The following is a 26,185-nucleotide window of genomic DNA, read 5'->3' as shown; positions in this document are numbered from 1 at the left end:
GAACTGGATGCTTATTCTTGTGGCTTCGGGGTATCCCCCTTAGGGTATCTACTTACCACTATGTGGTGAGATTGAAGCAGAGTAAGCTGGTGTTTATCCTATGTCTCCTGCAAGGCTGATTTGGCTGTATGTTGGTAGCGATCCTTATTCACAATGCGGTATTCCCAGGTGTCCTCATAGAAATAAAATTACTGGACATAGTGAGGACCGTTTAAAATACATTTATTGGAGATTAAAATACAGTGGGATACTCACAAACATAAATCATGAAAGAGCCTGTATGTGCCTATACTCGGTGCGGTGGTATGCCGCTCCACAGCGTTCTCCTCACCGACCTGAAGTCACGTGGCTGCCTCTCGGCCAATGGCTAGACGCGTTTCGCTGTGAACACAGCGTCATCTGTAGCCAAGTCAAAAGACCCAAGTCATTCAGGTGCTTGGTGTTTTAGATTGGAGGGATGGTTACATCCTGGCCACTGCTGATGTGACCTCCCTGTATACTATCATCTTGCATCATGATGGGTCTCATGCTGTGGAGTCCTTCTTGATGTGGGATGGGGGCTGCTAGACAACGGACATTTATTATGAAGTTGTTACAATTCGCCATGTCACATAACTATTTTTGGTTTGGGGATTCCTATTACCTCCAAAATAGGGGGCATGGCGATCGAAGTTCGCTCCTAGCATGGCTAATCTTTTTTATGGCCAAGTGGGAGGAGGACATCGTCTATGCTGCCCAGAGGCCAGAATTGGTGTTCTGGGGTAGGTACATAGACGACATCCTCCTGCTTTGGCATGGGGATTCATCCTCCCTTGCAGAATTTATGGATCATCTGAATAAAAACTATCTGGGTATTGTTTTACAATATGAGGCCAGTTCTACTAAAATCCACTTTTTGGATTTGAATATAGAAATTAAGAATGGCTCTTATTGTTCAAGTTTAGTTGCAGCCTTTGGTTGTTTTATCCATGTATCCCTTTAACTGATTTGTCAATGATTTTTATTTAAATTAATGGATTGATTTTTATGTAGGTGGCATGTTTCTATTGTGACCACTAGATGTCATCTTTATACATACTCTTTAAGGCTGTACATTCCATTTCGGTATGTTTTTAGGTTTTTATCTAGAGTTCAAAATATATTAGCCTAAGTGTTTTTATATATGTGTGGGGGACTCTGGTATATGTCCCTCGAAAAAGAATATGAACTGTTTGTAATTGCGTCTTCCTGTCCTTCAATGCAGGGGAAGTGCTGTATCTCTAACACGTCTGCGTCTTTGCTATATCCGGTTCCTGGAACGCAGAGCGAGCTGTGTTTATTTCGGTTGTCGAGTAACTTTCTTCCTGCCAGAAGTGACGTTACGTTCACTCAGCATAAGAATGGCATGTCTGTGCCTCATAGCCACACCTCAGATGACAGCTGATTGGCCGAAACGCGTCAACTGGGCATGCTGAGACACACACATGCTGTTTCAATATTGCTTTTGTGAGTATGATTTTAATACATTTTGGATGGTAACAACCATGAGTTTTATTTTGTTCCTTCCAATGGTATATGAATTGTGAGCTGGAGTTAACTCTCGCAGTGCTTTATTCCTGATGACCGTGAATGCTGAATTTGGGATTGTTTTTAAACTGGAGGATCCTCTGACTGCACATGATACAGGCCTCATATTATCTTCTATCTGGTAAGAAGATTGTGAGATCACATTGTGGTGGTGTGTGCTATCTTGTGCACTGAGGGTGGTGGAGGAATCTTCCTATCAAGCGCTGCTTATGAACTTTTTTAACATATACACTATATATTGCCCAATTTCTTGGTAAAATAGAAAAGATTATTTTATGCGGAGTACATAGATACCAAGCAAGACATGCTTTAAAATTGCACATCCCCGTGCAGCGGAAACAAACTACGTAAATTTTAAAAGCATTTACAGGTTACCACTTTAGATTTACAGAGGAGGTCTACTGCAAGAATTATTGCCCTCAATCTGACGTTCTCGGCAATACCTCACATGCTTGCTGCAATTGCTGTATACATATGACACCAGACCGATGCTTGCATTCGCCTTTGCGCGCAAACACGCTGGGACAGGGCTGCTTGAATTTTTTTTTTTACTATTTACTTTTGCTCTTTTAATTTAATTTTTTTACACCTTACATTTTTTTTTTTTTTTTTATTATTTTTATTGTTATCACAAGGAATTTAAATATCTCCTATGATAGCAATAAGTTGTGATGACAGGTACTCTTTTTTTAAAAAAAAATTGGGGTCTATTAGACTCTAGATCTCTCCTCTGCCCTTAAAGCATCTGACCACACCAAGATTGGTGTGATAAGATGCTTTCCCAATTTCCCAATGGCGCTGTTTATATCTGGCAAAGCCAATGTCATGAAAAGCTTCCGGTATCTTAGGCCATAAAGATGATTGGAGCCATTCTGGTCAGGAGAGCCCGAGAAAACTGTGGAAAGCGATAGGACGTCAGAAGGGGCGGTGCCACAGGGTGATGTAACCGGGTGGCCCAACCCCTTGTCTATAAAAGAGCTGTCACAGCTCAAGCGCCTCATTCAGCTGGAGGACTCTGAAGAGGCGAAGCGTGATTTTTTTTTTTTTTTTTTTTCGGGTCCGCCAGGCAACGTGATTATTGATGGATTTACATTGAAGGACACTATTTTTTTATTTTTATTTTTTAATAAATGGCTTGCCAAAAACTGACTTTTGTGGGGTTTTTTGTACACCTTTTTGGTGAATGGTTAGGGGTACGATGTACCCGATACCCATTCACATAGGGGGGCTGGGATCTGGGGCCCCCTTGTTAAAGGGGGCTTTCAGATTCTGATAAGCCCCCCACCCGCAGACCCCCATAACCACAGCCCAGGGTTGACGGGAAGAGGCCCTTGTCCCAATCATCATGGGGATAAGATGCTTTGGGGGGCACCGCAAAACACCTTCCCCATGTTGAGGGCAAGTGGCCTGGTATGGTTCAGGGGGGGGGTGCTCGCTCATCCCCCCCCCCCTATCCTGGCCTGCCAGGCTGCATGCTTGGATAAGGGTCTGGTATGGATTTTGGGGGGAGCCCAACACCATTTTTTTTTTCAATTTTAACATGGAGTTCCCATTAAAACCTATACCAGACCCAAAGGGCCTGGTATAGATTTTGGGGGGACCCCTTGCCATTTTTTTTTTCATTCTGTCTTAGGGTTCCCCTTAACCACTTAAATACAGGGCACTTTCACCCCCTTCCTGCCTAGACCAATTTTCAACTGTCAGTGCTCATTGGCATCTATGGGAAATATTGGTCAGCTTGGCATGGCACTGCTCCCCAACTATAATTGAGAGTTACACAAAACTTGGGGAGCTCCAAGAGGGGACCCAGAACTACAACATATCAATACATTATAAAAGTGGAGTATGCCTGTAAACTACACTGACTGCACTAACCTAACTCAACTCACTATCCACTAACTACCTGCCTAAACTCTATTATCACTCACTATACATGGCTGCCATGTAAGTAGCAGCCTTATAGTGTGTGGGGCATGGATTTCACCCCTGAACCATGATTGGCTAAAGGCACCCTGCCTTTGGCCAATCATGGCTCTGACAGGACATTGTGCTGTGATTGGCCAAACCATACAGGTCATGTGCATGCTTTGGCCAATCATCAGTAATTTATTCACTGCACCAGCACAGTGCATTATGGGGCGCTCATTGGTGGGCGAACTTTCCGCTGAGCGCCCATTTGTTCCTGTGTTTGGTGAACACACGAACAGCTGATGTTTGAGTCGAACTTATGTTCGACTTAAACATCAACCCCATCCCTAATTTTTATCTGTGTTAATATTTGTTAGTAAATGAATGATTTTATAATCTTATTATACTCTCTTCAATACTCTTTCACTCATTGGCTAAGTCCTCAAAAATCCCCTGGGGACTTATTTTTTTGTGTTTTTTTTCACACCACAACAGGAGGGACTACAGGAGCTCGGGTCCTCTGGGAAATTGGACCTCTGAGCACATATCGCATGTCACAAGTCATATCAGTTAAGATGGTTATCCAACTTGAATGCAAATTAAATTATATTCTATGGGCTGAAATCGCACCCAAGCCGGACCAAAGTAGTGCAGGAACGTTTTCAAAAATCCGAACGACACAAGTTGGATCAGTTAAGACGCCTCTCATAGGGAAACATTGATTTTGAAATGTCATGTGACGTGCTCTCAAAGTTGGAGAGCATTTCGCACCAGTGTGAAGCGGACCAAAAGCAAATTAAATTATATTTTGGCAGAGAAACGCCTCATTTACAAGAACAGACTGGTTACTTTGCATAATCATTTTCTGTATAATTATTTTCTAAGAACATGTTAGTAACCTTGCCCAATTTATTATGGAACGTGACGTGTAACATCCATGTCAATTCCAAAGTACACATTTTTTATTTCGCAGCTTATTTTGCAATTTGAAAACAGTATAAAGTGTGCTGGAATAAACAATAGATGTAGTCAGAACAGTCATAATCTGTGACTGTTTTTGGAATCAAAGCATAATCGGAAGAAAATCCTAATTTTTTTAAGAAAGCACCTACATGATTTATTTTGATTGTTTCATATGTAGTATTTTTAGTTTTTCTCTCTCTCCACAGGATGCTCATAATACAAGTGATTTTGCTCTGTATAATCCCATTATGGATTGCCATAAAAAGAGTATTTCTAAAAAACTTGTGGCAGGACTTCAAGTTCTTCATAAAAATAATCTATTTTTTTCATAAGATGGAAAAATCCATTAGATGTTGTCCTTCTCATGGAATGCTGGATGTATTTTTGCAGCAAGTATCTGTAAGACCCAACCAGGCATTCATCTTATACCAAGACCAAGCTCATACCTACAGGGATATAGATCTTAAAAGCAATCAGACTGCTTGGGCTTTAAGAGAGCATGCAAAACTGAAAAAGGGAGACTGCGTTGCTATATTTGCTTTAAATGAGCCTGCATATGTCTGGACTTGGTTGGCATTGGCCAAACTGGGTTGCCCCATGGCATGTCTGAATTACAATTTACGGGCCGAGTCCTTTCTGCATTGCTTCAAGATCAGTGGGCCAAAAGTTCTTATTGCTTCTCCAGGTGAGTAATTATCTTTATTCTGCATTTAACTAAAATATTGTACACACTTAAACTATTCATACTGCTTCGAGTAGTATTGTCAAATTGTCTTGATAAAATTTTTGTCCGCTGATATATCTACCACAAATGATCAAATCAAATTTCACCCTCCTCAAGATGATCATTGCACTTAGATGAAAATACATTAAACAGAATTATGGAATTCCTGAAAAAAACTAAATTATACTCACCTAGGTATCGGTTACAAATGGGTCACAGAAATACAGAACAACCTGCAATCCTGTGATCCCCAGAAGTACAGCCAAAAAATACACTTCCTCTTAAAATAAGTTGTTCATTTTATAAAACGACTGCATTGTGAAGTAGTTGGATTTTTGTATATCATTAAAGCTGAGGTAACTGCCCATGGACTCCAGCCAAAGGCCAGTAGGTGACTGATATCTGTGACTACATTTTTATTAATGTAATACAGGATTCATATAGCGCCAACAGTTTGTGCAGTGCTTTACAACGTGAGGGCAAACTGTACAGTTACAATACAGTTTAATACAGGAGGAATCAGAGAGCCCTGCTCGTTAGAGCTTACAATCTTAAAGGGTAGGGTCAAGTGATACAAAATGTAATAACTGTGGGAGATGAGCTGATGAAGAAAATTAAAGTACAGTTGTTAGTAGAGGCAGGATAGGCTTCTCTGAAAATAAAGGTTTTAGGGGTCGCCTAAAAGTGGACAGAGTAGGAGATAGTCGGACAGATCGGGGTAGGGAATTTCATAGGATGGGAGAGGCTCAGGAGAAGTCCTGGAAGTGAGCATGGGAGGAGGTGACAAGGGAACTAGAGACCAGAAGGTCTTGAGAGGAACAAAGAGAACAATTTGGTTGGTATTTTAAAACCAGGATAGTGATGTAGGTGGGGGCAGAGCTGTGGATGGCTTTATAAGTTATTGTTAATATTTTGAATTTAATTTGTTGGGTGAGTGGCAGCCAATGGAGGAATTGGAAAAAAGAGGTGGCAGACCCTGAATGGTTGGTAAGGTGGATGAGCCTGGCAGCAGCATTTTCTGATGGATTGAAGGGGGGGGAATAGCCTATGTAAAGTTAAGGCAATGAGGAGGGAGTTGCAGTAGTCGAGGTGAGTTAACCAGGAAGAGAATTAGGAGATTTGTGGTGTCATTGATTAGCAAGGGGCGTATTCTGGAGATGTTGCAGAGGTTGAGGCAGCAAGATTTGGAAAGTGACTGGATGTGGGGTCGAAAGGAGAGTTTAGAGTCTAGGATTACAATTAGCACCCTGGCATGCGGGGACAGGTTGCCATTGATCTTTACAGAGAAGACAGGGGAAGGGGCATGTGCTGTAGGGAATATTATGAGCTTGGTTTCGGATAGATTGAGTTTTAGGAAATGGTGTGACATGCAGACTGATATATATGTTAGTAAATTAGTGATGCGTACGGAGAATGATTTTGTGAGCCTGAGGGGTAGAGAGATTTGGGTGTTGTCTGCATAGAAATGATATTGAAAACCATTGGAGGCTATCAGTTGACCCAGGGAGGAGGTGAAGATCGAGATTACTATAAACTTGTGACTGCAGGACCTTACATTTAATTACTGGCAATACAGTTGCAACCCAGGATGATTCCTAATTTTAAGGCTAGAGAAACAAAATGATTATGTCTTGCCTGCTCAACTCTTCTGCATAAAAGTGAATGTTAGTGTCAAGAGGACCCCAAAAATAGGTAGTGGGCAGCAAGTTTCAGCTGAGAGGAATCAAAGGAGTTCCCTGTCTCCTTAGAAAGGCTACATGTGAAATTACACAGCATATAATTGTTCTTGTACTGAGCACCAAAGGAAATATTTTTTTGTTACCACTGATCTAACTGCACTCAATTGTGTGGTATTATCGAGAATTTTGTTAGGGTCACGCTGGACACATAAATAAATAAAGTGCAGCGCTCCTAAATACACAATCCCTACATCCAGTTGAATTTATTAGTACAACCCACTACATAATATAAAGTACTAAAAATGTGACCAAATGAATACGATATTATCAATAGTGACCACACACATTCCTCAGTCCTATGTATCTTTATTTCATTTCCAGTGTAATCTTCCCTCAACTGCATGTGTGGCATACAGTAAAACAATTCCAATTGTGCCTTTTGGGTGTGCTCTCACTTGGAATACTTGACCTCTTAAATTACAGAAGATCACATAAGCCATATACCCCACAGGGCTTAATCTGCTATCGGCATAGTTCCTAAGGGCTGAAGTCACACCGGCCTCTCAATGGTTACACTTCCTGCTACACAGGTTAAGCAACAATCCTATTACAGCTTCATAAAACACACACTTCCTTGTGCTTACCATAAAAAAACAGGTTTGATACAATGAAACTTTAATAACACTCACATAGGCAGATGGATTGCTTATCAAATTCCCATATACTGTTTTTTCTGTGGGTAATACAGATCGATTCTACTCCCTCAAACTACTTGGAACTCCACTAGCATGATGACGTCAAACTTGTGGCCATGCCTTATAAGTTACGTCCTTTGGATTTCATCAGAGGGTAGAGCTAGGATTGTTTCACCATGCTTTATAACACTTTTCCTCTAGGTTTTTAGTTGCAAACACTATAAGGGCTTGTTCACACTTGACTAAATTTCTAACACTATGCAGATGCTCCTATAGCATTAGTATGGGCGTTAGACTCACATTAATGAGCCTTAGTATGGGCCTTAGACTGGCATCAATGAGCTTTAGTATGGGCATTACACTGGTATTTTACAAGCATTAAAGCGGAGTTCCGCCTCCCCCTACAAAAATTAAAAGTCACCAGCTACACATAATGTAGCTGCTGACTTTCAATATTAGGACACTTACCTGTCCTGGAATCCAGCGATGTCGGCACCGCAGCCAATGTTTCCATTGGCTGTCGGGTGCTGCCGCCACTATTGCCGGAAAGGGAACCCGGCAGTGAAGCTTTGCGGCTTCACGTGTGGGTCCCTACTGCACATGCGTGAAGCGCGCTGTGCATTCCTACTGGCCCGGCGACGGAGGAGGGATGAGGGGGCCGAGCTTCCGACGGACAGCGTCGCGGCGCCTTATCCCAGTAGTGGGGAAGGGTACCTGTTAAAAAATGGAAAGTGACATACAGGAAATAAACTCATTTTAACTCCCTGCAACCGAGCCGGAAACGCCTGCCAGAGCACTTGCGAAGCCTTACCATAGACTTCAATGGGAGGGGTTGAAAAGGGTTTAAAAGGCTTACATTTTGAAGCAAAGGGACGCGGCGCTAACGATTCATGTTTTGATAATGTGAACAGCACTGAGTGCTGTCCGTTGTATCATTTGCATAGGCAATTGAAGGATGTTTTTACATCCCTCAAATGCCTGCTTTTAATGTCAGTGTGAACTTAGCCTTAGTGTTTGGCTGCTCCTAGGTGTTAGGGTTTAGGATTAGAATTTTGCTTGCTGCAGAGGGATTGGGGTTTTTTTTTTATAGTTGCATCACAGTGGACAAATGGCAGCTTCCAACTTTGGTAATACAGACAAAGTAAAATGATTATATAGAAAAGGAGCAGTTCACATTTTTAAAGGAGTTGTAAAGTCAGAAGTTTTTTTTATCTTAATGCATTATGCATTAAGATAAAAAGCCTCCTCTGTGCAGCAGCCTCCCCAGCACCCCATAATACTTACCTGAGCCCACTCTCTGTCCAGCGATGTCCACAAGTCCCTCGGATGTCCGGGACTCTCTCTCCATTGGCTGTTGTGGCTATCAATAAAAGTCAGTTAGCCAATCGGGAGAGAGGGGGGGAGCAGGGCCGAATCGCAGCTCTGTGTCTGAATAGACACACGGAGCTGCAGCTCGGCTTAGGTGCCCCCATAGAAATCTGCTTGCTGTGGAGGCACTCGACAGGAGGAAGGGGCTAGGAGCAGTGAAGATGGACCTGAGAAGAGGAGGATCAGGGCTGCTCTGTGCAAAACCACTACACAGAGGAGGTAAGTATAACATGTTTGTTATAAAAAAAAAAGAATAATAAAAAAAACGAGACTTTACTATCACCTTAACATATGTTAAAGTGAAAGCATGTACTGCCCATGATACAGGTTGACTTTAATTCCTGTACATTCACCTTTTCTTCACTGTCAGTCTATTCAGTGTCAGGCAATGCCTATCCATGTGTATAAGAGATGTGATTTTTTTTACCATATTTATACTCGCAAATAATAAGTCAGGTGTTGTGTAGAGGGAATAGAGTGCACAATATGCAATATACAGAATTGTAGAAGGGGGGGAAGGTGGAAATAAAACTAAAAGTTTACATCCCCCATTGTAAAACTCCAATCGTAATGGAACTTGCTAATGGCAAGTAGAGCAGTGTTACCCAGTAATATATACTACATATCTCTGTTGCAGTTCAGATTTCATTCTTTCTTTACAGAAACATTTATAGCAAGCAATTTTAGCTAACCCTTTCCTGTGGTTAAGAGGGACATGCCACCAAAAAGAGGGAAAAATGTACTTCTGGGCAGGGCTGGATCTAGCCTGTCTGATTTGTGGGTGCAGTAAAAATGTCAGGGGGGCAGAGGATGCAAGGTTTACAGTGCAGTGTATAATCAGTAGGGCAGTAAAAAGGGGGTTAGCAGGGCAGTGGAAAGGGTCAGCAGTTTGTAAGGCAGTGTATAGAGGCACTATACAGGAGTTAGCATGGCAGGACGGAGGATAGGGATCAGCAGAGAAAAGGACAGGGTCACTGCTGGTAGGGCACTCAAGAGATCTCCTCCTTTCCACACAGCACATAGCTGATATCAGTATCTCACCATACAGTGTGTAGCTGGCTACTGCAGCTGCCAGTCTGATCAGGGAATTTTACAGGTCAGAACTGCAAGACAGCAGCCAGCTACACATTGTGCAAATTGAGGCTGTCTCTAAGGGAATTCAATCTCAGATATGAGGGGAGGAGGAGATCTGTTGAGTGCCTTGTATACCGTGCGGGCAGTGTCGGGACAAGGTAATCTAGTGCCCAAATCCCCCTCCTAGCACAAATCTTTGCCCCTCAATCCCAGCTTTCAGCTAAAATCCCCCTAATTCCCCACAAATCTCCCCGGTCCTAAAAATCACCCCTCCTAGCACACATCCTCCCTTCTTCTAAAGCCTCCCCCTCCTAGTTTATATTCTCTGCCCAAATCCCCCTCCCAGTACAAATCTTTGCCCCCCAATCACACCTCCTAGCACATCCACCTTCCTTCAAATCTCACTCAGCTTAAATTCTCTTCCTAATCCCCCTTCCAGTACAAATCCTTTCCCCCAAATCCCCACTCCTAATGCAAATCCCCCACCCCTCAAATCCACCCTCTCAGCCTAAATCCTCTCCCCCAAATCCCCCTCCTAGTACAAATCCTCTCCCCGAAATTCCCCCTCTTAGTACAAATCCTCCCCCCCCCCCAAATCTCCCAACCTAGAACAAATCCAATCCCCCCTCCTAGCCAAAAATTAAATCCTCCAAATCCCCCCTACAAGCACAAATTCTCCCAAATTCCTCCTCCTAACACAACCCCCTTCAATTTACCCTTCCCAGCACAAACCCCTGCCCCCACCCAAATCTGCTCTTCTAAAACATTACTCCTTCTACCACAAGCTCCCCCTTCATTACCCTTCCCTTCCCAGCACAAAAATCCCCCCATCACCCCTCCTCCACAAGCCCCCCTCCTTCCAATGTTATAGACACGAACTGCAGGAGTAGTGAGATGTGAGCTGTGCTGTGAATCTTCCCCCTCCTGTCATAAAAGCACGCCTCTATACAGCAGATTACACAGGATTGCTCTTACATTGGACGGTGCATGGCTTGATAACATGCCCCCTGTCTTCTCCAAGGACTTCTCCTCTACCAGAAATGTGGATGGGGGCGGACAAACAAGCCGTGTATCGCCTGAAGTAAGAGAGACCCTGTATTATCTGCTCTATGGAGGAGCGCTGTTATGACAGGAGGGGGACGATTCACAGCACAGCCTGCACCTCTCCTTTCAGCCACTATCACTTCTACATCCGGACTTTACTGTTTGATTCACTTTGCCAGGCTGCCACTCCATGCCCCTTAAGAAAAACAAGGAAAACCTGCGCTAAATGTAAATGTGCAAAAATGACAATACAAAAGCTGCTAAACACTGGACCTATAGAAATCCAAAAATCAACATATAAACACAATAGTGTATCGCTAATAATAAATCGTGAAAAGTAAAAACTGTGAAAACTACGACATCAACCTGTGTCAAAAAAACCTACGTGCAAATTCAATAGATATAAGATAAAATAAAAATAGTCCAAACATATAAGTCCCAGAATGGATGTCCCAGAATGGATGATAAATTGACAGTTATAATCCAAAGATGGAGTTCCCAACAGATGGTGAGGCGGGAGGGAAGGCACACCCCTGAGAGATGGCAAAAATGGCAGCTTACCAAAGACTGTGGGCCCCCAGATTAATGGACAGGCCAAGGAGAGCTTTATAGTGGACCAATGATCGATCTTGCCTCCGGATGCACAGGGGTTAAACCGTGAACTCACAGGCAACTCCAACCGTTATAAAAGCCATACAATAGGAAGGAAAGTAGGGAAAACACATAGCGTAATCCAGTATATTATAAAAACCATTTATTAGTATTGCACTTACAGCAAAGTAGTAAAATCAAGCAGAAAGGTGAAACCGCGGCGTCCCGCAATGTTCCAATGTAGCCGGCGTTCCGAGGGGCATGGTCAGCGTGGTGTCCGGTACCGCCTAAATTATACTCCATGCCCCTTGTCCGGGCCCTGGGTGTGGGGATGCGGGCATGGGCACAATGTACATGGGAGAGGAAGCCAGCCTGGTGGGGCCACAACTGAAATGTGTGGGGGCGCATCCCACCCCAGCACCCCACTAGAACCGGCCCTGCTTCTGGACTGAACTCTATTCAGCACTTCTGTCAAACACATTTTCTTTACAAAGAAGTGTTTTTATTTTCTTTGTTGTGAGTTTTTTACACATGATAACAGTGCTCAGCAGAGTTCTTTTATTCCTTGTACAGTATAACACAGACCCAATGCAAGTAGTATGTCCTGGCCACTTAGAGCCACAGGGTAGAACAGTGGTATAAAAACTCTGCATGAGCCTGCTAAAAAACGAATAATCTAGATAGAAGGGTTTTTCTAGCCAATCTCTACTGTTTCTAATCTCTGAGGTTGCCTGAGCAAGCCTCTCTATCTTCCATAAGTAGAAATTAGGTTTTTGCTACCATGGGGCTCAAGGCGAATGCTGCGAGTTTGAAATCTGCAGTCCCAGCAAATTTTGTGCAGCTTCACCCAGCACTGCCCTTCAAGACTTTTCAACTATGACCAGCAGGCTTAGAATGGCCAATAAGGTGACTTTTGGATAAGCCAGCCTCATCACTATAAAAGGGGCACAGAGCAAGCATAATGTAAGGAAATTAGAATCTGCTGTATAGAAAGTATAGCCACTCGCTGACCGCCTAACCTGACAAAATACATCATGACTTTGACATCTAACATCAGAGCTATGGCTACAGCTAGATGCCATAACCCCAGTATTAATTGTTCCCTCAGGCGCTGGCTTTTCTTATAAAAGTGATTTGAGTGGCGGATTCGCCGCTGGATCTTTATTAGAAGCGGCGAGAGGGGTCGGGCCCATCTCTCTTTCTGTTGGTTCCCAGGCTTACCTGGCTGATTGGTAGCACTGGGAACTGATCCAGTGCTGGCGGTGGATGGCCACAGAGATGAGCTACAGAAAAATAGCCTCCGCTCATCTCTATAGCCTAGGAGGACCGGAGTGATGTTATGATGTCACTTCCGTTTATGGCCCCATGTAAACAAAGCCATTTTTTTTCTTTTTTTAAAGCAAAAGATTAATTAATTTTTTTATTTTATGTATTGCTTTTAAAGGTAGAGGAGAGATTTGGGGTCTTATAGAACCCAGATCTCTCCATAAGGAGGACCTGTCATGCTGTATTGTTATCGCAAGGGATGTTTACATTTCTTGCAATAGCAATAAAAGTGATCAAAAAAATAATTTTAAAGGAACTGTGTAAAAAATCTAAAATTATAAATTAAATATCTTTTTTTTTAAAGTGCCCCCACCCCCCTGTGCTCGCGTGCAGTGGTGAATGCATACGTAGGTCACAACCACATATGTAAACGGTGTTCGCACGACACATGTGATGTATCACCACAAACCTTTTTACTTTTTACACAAAGAGTGTCAGAAAAAGGCCTGGTCTTCAAGTGAATAGGGAAAGCTGTCAAACTGGGTCCGTAGGAAACTGCACTTTAATTCTGATGCATACAATGTGCTATCAACCCGTTTGCTGCTTTTTTCATAATCTTTTTATTAGGGACTTTTATTTTTAACTTTATTTTGTATTTTTGTGGTCAGAGGATACTTTTAGCTGCTGCCTCATCCATAGCAATTTTTTGTTGTTGCTAGGCATGCCTTTAAAAAACAAATGGGACTTCTTTGATTGGAGGAAGGGGGACTGGAATGCTCATTTATTTTGTGGGTATACTGGATGGTATTTTATGTTGATGGGGCCAAATTTTGGTTATACGAAACAAAACAGTTTAAGTGGACATTTTAAAATTTTTTAAAGGGAGGGGGTTGGAGTTTTTTTGCAGGGTTATTTTTATTTTGTGTTGATAGATCCTTTTTTTTTAATTTGGGGGTGCTCAAAGTGCATCACTCACTTGTTACTGACCATCTGTTGTAGTTGCTCTTTGTTAGGAGCATGCGGCTGCAATGTTTTGAAAGAAAAAAGTGCTAGATCAGTGTGCACCTAAACCACCTCACATTATCTCATATCCACCACACCCTCCTATCTCCATAGATAAAATAAAAGTTAGGCATACACCAGTTAGGCCTATTATTCCTGAATAAAACTGTCCTGCTGCTGGACGTTTTTGCATGTCTTCTGCAGTGCATTAATTCTTGTTGTAATGTCCTAGGCTGTGTTCCTTTGGCTGTAGTAAAGGCGGGCCTAGCCATGCTCATTAAAATGCACCTGTTGCTGGACAATTTTACACTACTGTATCATTTGCAGTCTTCTAAATCTTGCAGTAAGACACCTGCCTGTACTCTATTTCTCTAGTACATCTCGGCTAATTCTCCCTCATTAAAAATATCCTGTTACTGGCCAGTTTTTACAGTGCTTTATCATCTGCAGTATCCTAATTCTCTGGGAATTTTGTATCAATGAGAACAAGAACAGTTATAGCGACCTTCTGACTAATTTCTTTCTGATAGTCAATGCGGGCTACTTGATTAAAAAAAAAAAAAAAAAGCATGTCACTTCTAAAACTACCTAAAAAAAAAAAAAAAAAAAAAAGCCTTTTTTCAAACTGCAATGAATTAAATAGGGGTGCTGCGGCTTTATTTAACCCAAGAAAATTGTAAAAGAAAAGTTAAATTCAACAGCCAAATGTCAACTGCCAGTGTACACTGGTGTTGAGACTGTAAAAGTTGTTGCATTTTAGTTGATGGATTTGTTTATTTTCATTGTTTATCATGAAGCCCCCCAAAAAAAGGGTTCTATTAGTTGCATAGTATTTGTACATTTTTTTTAAAATTGGTTCATGTCCTCATGGCAGTGCCCCGCTTTCCATATATATATATATATATATATATATATATATATATATATATATTTTTTTTTTTTTTTATTATTATTATTATTATTTTATTTTTATTTTTTTTTGGACAATAGTTTTCCTATTAGCCCTAAAAATGGGCAGAATTTTAATAACATTATTTGCTCCCCATAACTTCAGGAACAAACATGCTCATTTGCCAGATAAAGTGGGGTAAAGTAAACCTTTGTGTGCATTCTTAGGCCTCTTTCACACGGCCGCTCCGGTGTTTGGCTCCGCTGCGGGACTTTTTTTTTATTTTTCACAGAGCGGATGACATTTGTGTCATCTGCTCCGTATGTCCGCATATCATCCCATCCATTTGCGGATGATATGCGGACATAATATAAGTCTATGGGCATTGCGGATGTCAGCGGATGACACCGCTGACATCCGATTTTCCTTCCTTTCCGTTTTTTGAACGGAGGAAAAATAGGGTTCTGTTCCGTTCCAAAAAACGGGACAGAACTGAAAGGAAGAAAATCGGATGTCAGGGGATGGTATTCCACTGACATCCGCAATGCCATTGACTTACATTATGTCCGTAAATCATCCGCAAAAAAATAGGATGATTTGCGGACATACAGAGCGCCCGTGTAAAGGGGGCCCTTATAGTGAATTATTTAAATTTTAAACATGTATTTTAATTTAATAATGAATGATGAAAATGTATGAATATATGTAAAGTTTTTCTTTGTTTCTGATGTATTGTTAGAACCAATTAAGAGTATTTACATAAATGAATCTGTATTTTTGCTGTATGTCAACGCCATCTTTGCTTTTTGCACAGTTCTGAAGGATGCCATAGACGAAGTGTTGCCTACTCTTTTAGAAGAAGGAGTGCTGGTGTACTATCTAAACAGAGATTCCTTTAATGATGGAACACACAGTCTTCTTGACAAAGTGGAAGCTTCTTCTGAAGATACTGTCCCAGAAGCCTTCAGATCAGATATTTCTCCACAATCCCCTGCTCTCTATATTTACACATCGGGAACCACAGGTTTACTTATGTCTCTCTTATCTAGATTTGTTTTAGTGATAAATAATGCCAAGTTTCTTTACTCAAACATGTTAAAGTTGTAATAAATTAAGATACAAAAGCACAAAATAAACAGCCTTTAAGTCAGTTACTAAACAGGAAATAGATCTGCTTCCAATTTAAAGTGGAACCCAGCATTTTTTTTTCTGGTTTGGATAAAGCAGAAAAGGGTTAGTACAGTTGTAGGTCTTTAATGCTGTTTGTCCCCACTGGGAGATCTCCTTGTTTTTCCGCTTCAAAACATAATCAAAAATGGGAAGAAATCTAACAAAGGTAAGGGTGTCTTGGGAAAGATGGATTGAGCTCCATAGAAACGTTGACAATATAACGCTGTTGCTTTGGTTTCCGCTGCAAGTCTTGTGAGTGCTTCACTATCTATTTTGGGTTTGTGTGAGTTTTTTGTGGTTGAGTCCATTTCCGTCCTTCTGTGCATCTCTCAATTCCCAATACCAACAAAATTCTTCCACCCTGTGTGCAAGAAATCCAAGCCATGGGTGATCACCTCACCAGTTAAAGCGATGGTAAAATCTATAAAACATTTTTAAAAAATCTGGTCCCTTGCAAGTTAATGTTGTAATGTGGGAAGATTTACCCTAAATCAAAGCCCTCTGGTGGCATGCTTTCACCACTGCCAGAGCTTCCTTACTTCCGTTTGATTCAGAGTGCTGTGCGCATGTGCCAATGCCGTCACCAGCTACAAAACAAGCAAATGTCTCTTAAACAGTACATGTGTAGGAGATATTCATTTTGCCTACAGGTAAGCTTTATTATAGGCTTACCTATAGGTAAAAGTGACAAAGTAGAGTTTACTACCACTTTAAACAGATCTGCACTCACCAGATTGTAAAGCCTGTCTCTTTCAAAATAGGCAGGAGAGCTCAAATGATCCAAAAAATGATCCCCATCTGTCTGTGTATGCTTGAAAATAAATGTCATCTAAATGTTCAGTTCTCAAACTTAAATAACACATTAGTAGGAAATTGTCATTTTTTTATCAGGTGGTGTGAGGACTGCTGGTGATACACTTTGTGTTTTAACATCTCAGGCTATCCATTAAGCGCTTTAAATTAATTTATTGAATTTACTATATTGGGATTAGCTGTGGTTTACAATCACCCTGTGCAGATCCTGGAGCATAGGCACTTACTGTATGTGATTTTTTATTTTTTTTGCCTTCCCTATTGGCCGGTTTTGGGCTCAAATTCTGTACCCTCCTGGGGAGGAGGGTCTATTGCTCTGATTTCCTGTGTTGCCTGTCCATGACCCAACCCTTGCTCCTGAATGGTCTTCACTTACATTGAAAAGATCATTATACTGTGTATGCATAGGTATGTTCTGTCCCCTTGAACCCCCGAAGAAGTTCAACCAGTGAAATGCATTGGGACTTTGCACCTTCCTTTGTCATCTTTATTACCTTTATATTATTACCTTTATAAATCTACTACTTGGTTGCATTGTGATAATTAGGATTGAAAATAACTAGGTAGGTGTATGGTTTAGATGTGGCTGTGTATACTTCTATATGCATCTAATATCTTTTTATGAGGACTTACAAGTTCATTTTTTTAATGATTTGCTACTTCATAATAAAGATATGTTTTTATCATATTGGTATAATATGCTCTTTTTCTGGGGGTAAAAGGATTAGCACCTTAAAAGTCCCATATACCCTACTTTAGGGATGTGGTGCTGAGGTTTTCAAATATACCCTTTATTCTTTTTCACACCAAATATTGATTTGATTTGGATTTCTCTTCTCTTCACTTACTTTCTATTTTTTTAATTGATAAAAAACAAGCTCTTAACATTTCTATTTCTGAAAGTATTCTTAAATTACAGCATTTTTTTCAAACCTGCCTAAAACTTTTGCACAGTACTGTATGGTGAGCATATCCCGCTTAAACTGACACTCAACAATATCATTTTTTTCCAAAAATAATTCATACACATTAGTTCTTACTGTGGAATATAAAATAAGTTGCGCTGTGGATGATGTATACAAGTTGATTGTATGGTGAAATAGTAAAGAATCCGAATAATGTCCAGAATATGGAAACAAAAACGGGTAACTTGTGCAGGTACCGCTTACCGGAAATAAGATAAACAAAGGCCCATCAGTATGTTCAAAATACGTCCTAGGGATGAGGTCCAGGTGGACTACCAGGTTCCAACGCGGATCCCACAAGGAGGAGTATGGAGAGCTTATATAAGACTGGATAGGTGTGACTTGAACATGCAAGCAAGTGGGGGGACACCTCTGATGGATAAAACACCCTTACCGACTCCCGATGATAAGGAGGCAGGAGGGATATGTATGGAACCGATCCGTTGTGTCTCCTCACTCAGATAGGGAACTCAGATAAACGGTATTGGATCAACCATAGATGATACAAAATATGGAAAACGCCATAGTGTAAAACCCACGGATGTATTTATTGTTAAAAATAGTAATGCACTTACAGACAATCAGAAGATCTAATGCAGAGAGGAAAGAAAGCCGCCGGCCGGACGGCTCCGCTCGCCCGTCCCTCGTGGACAGCAACGTGTAGGTGACGTCAGCACGCCGTGACCTGACGCGTTTCATCAAAGATGATATTCTCAAAGGTACGGGCGGCGTGCTGACGCCACCTATTAATAGCCATAATGGTGATTAGATCGATGACCGGAAGTTCCCTAACCGCCATCTTGGTTGAGGTAACCCGGAACCGGAAGTTGCCTCCACGGTCCGGTAAACATCAATAGGAATAAAACAAAACAGACAAGGTGATCCTGCATAACCCAGAACCGGAAATCATGACGAACCCGGCACTGAGAGGGGTCAGGACCAACAGGATGTAAACAACATAAGGAGTAACCGAATAGTGAGACCCGCGCCCGTAGGGGTTAGGCCAACTACTGTATGATGTGAAGTAAAATTAATCAAAAATGATTAAATATTAGGTATTGGATATTGAATAGATCCAACATAGTCGTTGCACTAGTTGAATAGTAAAACAAACTATGAATCCAATTTGTGCATAAATTAAATATATCAACAAGAATAATGAAAATATAAAAAATTAAATTATATATATGTATTAAAATAAGTGGGAAATTCCGGTGATGGATTCTGACCCCAAAAGAAATTGTGCAGTGTTTATAGACCCTGTTATGAATTGAAAAAATATAATAAAATATCTGTAACAGGCATCCAAAGATAAATTGGAAAATTAAAACAGTAACATATACCAAAAGAATACAGTAACATTCTATAAATTTTTAAAAAGCATATAGAGATAACAATACGATGATCTCTGGACATAGTAATGAATTGTAAATTGGACAAGATATAATCTACCACCTTGTGTGGACTAAGAATTATCAATAAATGCATTGATTTCAGTATCTACATTTAAACCAAAAGGCGTGTAGGTCTTGGCCCTATAGATCCATGCCATTTCAAGACGGGAGATACCTCTAGTTTGGGGCTCCCCCCTCCAGTGTGGAGTGAACCTATCTATTCCCAGAAACAGCGTATTCCTAGGGTCACTGTTGTGGGCCTGTGCATAATGCTTGGAAACAGAGTGCTTCGGGAACGCTTTCCTAATGTTGGTTACATGTTCATTAAGTCTAACATTAAGGGGGCGTTTAGTCCTACCGATGTATTGGTAACCACATGGACATTGAAGCAAGTATACCACTCCTTTGGTGGTACAGGAGATGAAGGGGTCTTTGTTTATCTTTGTTTATCTTATTTCCGGTAAGCGGTACCTGCACAAGTTACCCGTTTTTGTTTCCATATTCTGGACATTATTCGGATTCTTTACTATTTCACCATACAATCAACTTGTATACATCATCCACAGCGCAACTTATTTTATATTGGACATTTTTTGGGTGCTAGTCTCACTTGAGGTTGCTGCTTTTATTTTATTTTTGGATTAGCGCAATTGTTTCCCCTTTTTTCTATTTTTGTTTGACTTTCAATTTGCGGCTTATCCATGGACATATTCGAGTACAGGGCCTCCAAAGTGGTCAACACTGATGGGGTCTTTGAAACATTCACAGCTGATGACACAGATATGAGTGGCCTTTTCATGAGATTAAAAAATCTGATGGTATCAGAAATACATACTCAATGGGACATAGCCTTTCTCAAAACTTATGTGAAAAGATCTATGGTCCCAAGGAGTTTGAGGTGGGAGGTATGTCCACAATCAGATGAAGTGGAACTGGAAGACTGGCACAAGTACTTCAATGAGGCCGGGGTCAGTTTTCTAAAATTCCTTTCAGCCCAGAAAAGTGCCAAACTATCCAGGCTTGACAGTGAAATTAAATTAGTTAAAGAAAGACTTGTTCCCCATATGACTAGTGAGGCATATAAGTCTGCCTCAGCAGACCTATTGAAACATCTCGAGAAAGAGGAAAGGGAACAAAAGACTAAGAAACTGAAAAAATTTAACCGTGATGTACAGGATTATCAATCGGGTGCTGTATTTGAATGGCAAAAAAAGCTATTGGGTGAATTGGTGCCACCTGAGGAGGAGATGGAGTTATCCACTAACCCGCCTAGGGTTGTCTTTAATGGTCCACCTCAATCTACAAATAATGCTCCCAAGCCCAAAAAAGGAACCCGACCTAATGGTAGACGTCCCTCATTTAAATCACCCCATAGAGGACCTAATTCGGCTAACAACAAACCGATTATTAATCAACCTAAACATAACACTAATTTCCCTGGGCAAGGGCAACACAATGATTGGCAGAGAGGACGTGATCGTAATCCCTATGGAGGGTATGGAAAATTTGATTACCCCAACACTCCGCAGTGGAGGAGGGGTCCTGACAATTATGGTGATTCTGGTTATTATTATCCCCATCCATATGGTCCTGAACGAGAATATTATCGTTCACCCCATAGACGGCCATATTATAGCCCTCCGAGATCCAATTCACACTGGTATGATCCACCTTATAATCGCCCTCCAGGGCCTGTAAGAGAGCCTCATGAGCATAATAAGGGTATACCCCCCAATAGACCTGGGAATTACCATTATAATGTTCCGGTCAACAACAGATTCTATCCCCTAAGAGATAATGAAGCACCTAATGAGGGGGCAACTCCCCAAACACAGAACAATGCTCCTATCTCAAGGGATGTGGCCTCAGATGGCTCCAGTACAGAGATGTTTGCTGGACAGAGCTATCCGGGTTGGGGTTTTCCCAAGGCCAACCAAGGCACAAAAAGGCCCGCCGACCCCCAAGAGGATGTAGAGGAGGGAGGCGCAACAAATCAAAAGAAATCAAAGACGTAGAAGGTGCAGGAATTTTTAACTTAAGTAAAGTAACACTTAATAAAGCTGAAATACGCATTCTGGATAAGGGCTTAAAATTTGCACCACCACAACGTCTAAATAAGTTTCAAACTTATATGGACGTCCACAAATTTGTGAGGAAGATGAGTGTTAAACGGCATATTATGAGTAACCCCATAGAACGACAATGCATTGAACCCCGACAGTTTCAACACTCGGGGTTATCCAATGCTTCAGTATTTAACCCACCTGGGTCTCTAGCACCGTCTTTGAAGGTTTTCAGAGACGTGATACTAAGAGATTTAGATCGTATTCAGGTCCACAAAACCTCCTTGCCCAATGACCTACAAATAGGACTAGACTCCTTATGTAATAATAAGAATCTAGTAATCAGGCCGGCAGATAAGGGTGGAGGAATAGTCGTCCTTGATAGGGAGGATTATATGGTGGAAATGAACAGGTTACTAAGTGATGGTCAAACTTATACCTTACTCCCTTCCGACCCTAAGACTAAATACAAAAAGGTGCTGGTTAATATCGTAGAAGAAGGCCACGAATTGGGCATACTGGATAAGAAGGAGAAATCCTATCTTGTTCCGAAATGCCCCCGTACGCCTGTCATATACTGCCTCCCTAAACTGCATAAGAGTCTGACTTCCCCCCCGGGTCGCCCCATTGTCAGTGGCATAGACTCTGTGACGTCCCGGGTGGGGAAGTACATTGACTCTTACTTGCAGCCTTTAGTCCAGAAGACTCCATCGTATGTCAAGGATACGACTCAGATCCTTAATTTGTTATCTGGACTGACTCCTACTGCCAACTTATGGATGGTAACGGCAGATGTATCCTCTCTCTACACTGTCATACCACACCATCTTGGTCTAGATGCAGTGAGAATGTTTTTGAATAGAGACTCACAAATACCCCCCCTACAAATCTCTTTCATTATGAGACTCTTGGAGTATGCCACCCATCACAACTATTTTTGGTTTGATGGGAGGTTTTATCGCCAAGTAACTGGGGTTGCAATGGGGGCTAAATATGCGCCCTCCCTTGCAAACTTGTTCATGGCCCAGTGGGAGGAGGACGTCATCTATGCCCACCATAGGCCTCAGCTGATGCTGTGGGCTAGGTATATTGATGATGTCCTCCTCCTCTGGGATGGCCATCACCATGATTTAATTTCATTTATGGAAGAGCTCAATACTAATTCAAGGGGTATACATTTCAATTATGAGTGCAGCCAATCCAACATTAACTTCCTTGATATAACAATATCGATCAAGGATGATGTTTTTACAACATCCACATATTTTAAACCAACAGACAGAAACTCCTATATTTCTGTGGATAGTTGCCATTATGACCCATGGCTAAAGGCAGTACCGAAGGGGCAATACCTTCGCATTAGGAGAAATTGCTCTAACCACCAGGAGTTTCTGTCCCAAGCAGGTATTTTGACCAAAAGATTTCAGGAGAAGGGGTATAATTGTGAGTTTCTTCAAGAGACACTCACAGAAGTTCAACAATTAGACAGGGCACAACTGCTGAAACCTAAGAAGGTAGAGAATGTCGTTAGTGCATCTAATTCGACTATTGCACCCTTCATTACTTCTTTCTCTAGCCAACATATGACTATAAAAAATCTTATTCGTCGTCATTGGCATATCCTAAACAATGACCCAGTTTTGGGAACCATCTTACCTGATAGGCCCAAAGTCATATTTAAGGGTGCATCCTCTTTGAGGCATCATCTAGCCCCCAATGTATTGGAGCCCCCTAAACCTAGGGCCACTTTCCTAGATCAACTTACAGGGTACTATAGATGCAATAGATGTCAAATCTGTTCACTTAACTCTGTGAGGAAGCGTAACACCAAATCGTTTACTTCCCAAAGTACAGGGAAAACATTTGACATTGACCCCTTCATCTCCTGTACCACCAAAGGAGTGGTATACTTGCTTCAATGTCCATGTGGTTACCAATACATCGGTAGGACTAAACGCCCCCTTAATGTTAGACTTAATGAACATGTAACCAACATTAGGAAAGCGTTCCCGAAGCACTCTGTTTCCAAGCATTATGCACAGGCCCACAACAGTGACCCTAGGAATACGCTGTTTCTGGGAATAGATAGGTTCACTCCACACTGGAGGGGGGAGCCCCAAACTAGAGGTATCTCCCGTCTGGAAATGGCATGGATCTATAGGGCCAAGACCTACACGCCTTTTGGTTTAAATGTAGATACTGAAATCAATGCATTTATTGATAATTCTTAGTCCACACAAGGTGGTAGATTATATCTTGTCCAATTTACAATTCATTACTATGTCCAGAGATCATCGTATTGTTATCTCTATATGCTTTTTAAAAATTTATAGAATGTTACTGTATTCTTTTGGTATATGTTACTGTTTTAATTTTCCAATTTATCTTTGGATGCCTGTTACGGATATTTTATTATATTTTTTCAATTCATAACAGGGTCTATAAACACTGCACAATTTCTTTTGGGGTCAGAATCCATCACCGGAATTTCCCACTTATTTTAATACATATATATAATTTAATTTTTTATATTTTCATTATTCTTGTTGATATATTTAATTTATGCACAAATTGGATTCATAGTTTGTTTTACTATTCAACTAGTGCAACGACTATGTTGGATCTATTCAATATCCAATACCTAATATTTAATCATTTTTGATTAATTTTACTTCACATCATACAGTAGTTGGCCTAACCCCTACGGGCGCGGGTCTCACTATTCGGTTACTCCTTATGTTGTTTACATCCTGTTGGTCCTGACCCCTCTCAGTGCCGGGTTCGTCATGATTTCCGGTTCTGGGTTATGCAGGATCACCTTGTCTGTTTTGTTTTATTCCTATTGATGTTTACCGGACCGTGGAGGCAACTTCCGGTTCCGGGTTACCTCAACCAAGATGGCGGTTAGGGAACTTCCGGTCATCGATCTAATCACCATTATGGCTATTAATAGGTGGCGTCAGCACGCCGCCCGTACCTTTGAGAATATCATCTTTGATGAAACGCGTCAGGTCACGGCGTGCTGACGTCACCTACACGTTGCTGTCCACGAGGGACGGGCGAGCGGAGCCGTCCGGCCGGCGGCTTTCTTTCCTCTCTGCATTAGATCTTCTGATTGTCTGTAAGTGCATTACTATTTTTAACAATAAATACATCCGTGGGTTTTACACTATGGCGTTTTCCATATTTTGTATCATCTATGGTTGATCCAATACCGTTTATCTGAGTTCCCTATCTGAGTGAGGAGACACAACGGATCGGTTCCATACATATCCCTCCTGCCTCCTTATCATCGGGAGTCGGTAAGGGTGTTTTATCCATCAGAGGTGTCCCCCCACTTGCTTGCATGTTCAAGTCACACCTATCCAGTCTTATATAAGCTCTCCATACTCCTCCTTGTGGGATCCGCGTTGGAACCTGGTAGTCCACCTGGACCTCATCCCTAGGACGTATTTTGAACATACTGATGGGCCTTTGTTTATCTTATTTCCGGTAAGCGGTACCTGCACAAGTTACCCGTTTTTGTTTCCATATTCTGGACATTATTCGGATTCTTTACTATTTCACCATACAATCAACTTGTATACATCATCCACAGCGCAACTTATTTTATATTGGACATTTTTTGGGTGCTAGTCTCACTTGAGGTTGCTGCTTTTATTTTATTTTTGGATTAGCGCAATTGTTTCCCCTTTTTTCAGTTCTTACTGTGGAGCATGGGGCCGAGGAGCACAGCATGAAACCTAACGCCGGTGAGGGCATTTCTAAGGCAGAAAGTGCGCAGCGCGTTTCGGAGCATGTGCGAACACCAGGAAGTGTGTAAGCACGCTTCTTTATCAAGTTCTTGAGCTTGAGTGAGCTCAACAGCTCGGTGCAGTTTACAGCTTCTATCTCCATTTCCCGGTCAAGCTGAGATCGACGATAACATCTCAATGGACGCAAGCTCCGCAGACATTCCCTATATACCTGATATGCTTTTAATCAACTTACACCATGTGAGTTGATACCTTTCTGCTTTTTAATAAATGTAACTTAGATAGTACACTTAGGGGACCTTATTCCCTTTTTTTTCTGTTGTTTCTAGTTACACCAGAGCCCGCTCCCAATCTCGGATTAGCTGCCTTTTTTATTTTTTCAGATAATTGGACTTATTTGTGGACTTTTTATTCAGGGATACTCACATCATTATGGCGCATACTAATTTTGTCTTATTATTTATTGTCAAAGCATAACTGAACAAGCTAAAGGAAGAAGTTGAATGATTACCATACGCAGCTGCACCAGATTCTGAGTGCTCTGGTTTTAGTTAATCTCCCTCTATGTCTCTCTCTCTCTGGAGTCTATACCTCTATTAATACAAGAAAGTATTATTATCACCTCATTGCTTGCTTTAGAAACTGCAGCTTGGTATTGCATGCTATTAGGTCTATTATCGACAAGTGAAGGATCTGGTTATGAAAAGAACACCCAGACCCTTCTCAACCATTGACTCCCCCAGGTGTACTCCTCCTAGAATGTATGGTGCATACATGTTTGTAGCCCTCATTGCATAACTTTACATTTATCAATATTAAACCTAATTTTCCACCTAGTTGCCTAATCAAATAGTGTATTAGTGTAGCTTGGTGTCATCTGCAGACACATGGTACTTTTAATTCCAAACACATTTCATTTTAAAATATATTAAAATAAGGGTTCCAGTACTAAAGCCTGGGGTACACCACTGATAACCTTAGACAATTCACAGTATGAATCACTATTTAGTAACTCAGATGATAATTTCTGCTTCATCAAGTGCCAGTTGGGGTAATTTGGGAATTTTTTTTTCTAGGATCCCTCTTGGAAAATAAATTACTAGTAATTTAATGTTAATGAAATGTTGTTTTTGTTTTTTTTCTAGGTCTTCCGAAAGCTGCCACATTATCTCAAAAACGTGTTTTATCTAGTTGTATTGTTCCTATGTTAACTGGTCTCACAAGCAAAGATGTTCTGTACATCCCATTGCCTCTTT

At 41.3% G+C, this 26,185-nt stretch overlaps 1 protein-coding gene across 1 annotated transcript in view; it reads left to right on the top strand.

Annotated features, from left to right (window-relative positions):
• Positions 1-4,644: 4,644 nt before the first annotated feature.
• LOC309552296 (long-chain fatty acid transport protein 2-like) overlaps positions 4,645-26,185 on the top strand; it is a gene marked incomplete at its 5' end in the record, with an annotated part of 79,532 nt that continues 57,991 nt past the window's right edge. The window contains 3 exons of the mRNA XM_082253191.1: positions 4,645-5,122; positions 15,584-15,793; positions 26,075-26,185. The exon at positions 26,075-26,185 is cut by the window's right edge and continues 48 nt beyond it. Of these exons, the coding sequence (XP_082109317.1) occupies positions 4,645-5,122; positions 15,584-15,793; positions 26,075-26,185 (799 nt within the window). The remainder of the gene's footprint in view (positions 5,123-15,583; positions 15,794-26,074) is intronic.

The sequence above is a fragment of the Pelophylax lessonae genome, assembly GCF_965119305.1.
Source record: "Pelophylax lessonae genome assembly, chromosome: 4".
In the NCBI taxonomy this organism is placed as follows: Eukaryota; Metazoa; Chordata; class Amphibia; order Anura; family Ranidae; genus Pelophylax; species Pelophylax lessonae.
Note: the sequence above shows the minus strand (reverse complement) of the source record. Positions and strands in the feature narration are given on the sequence as shown.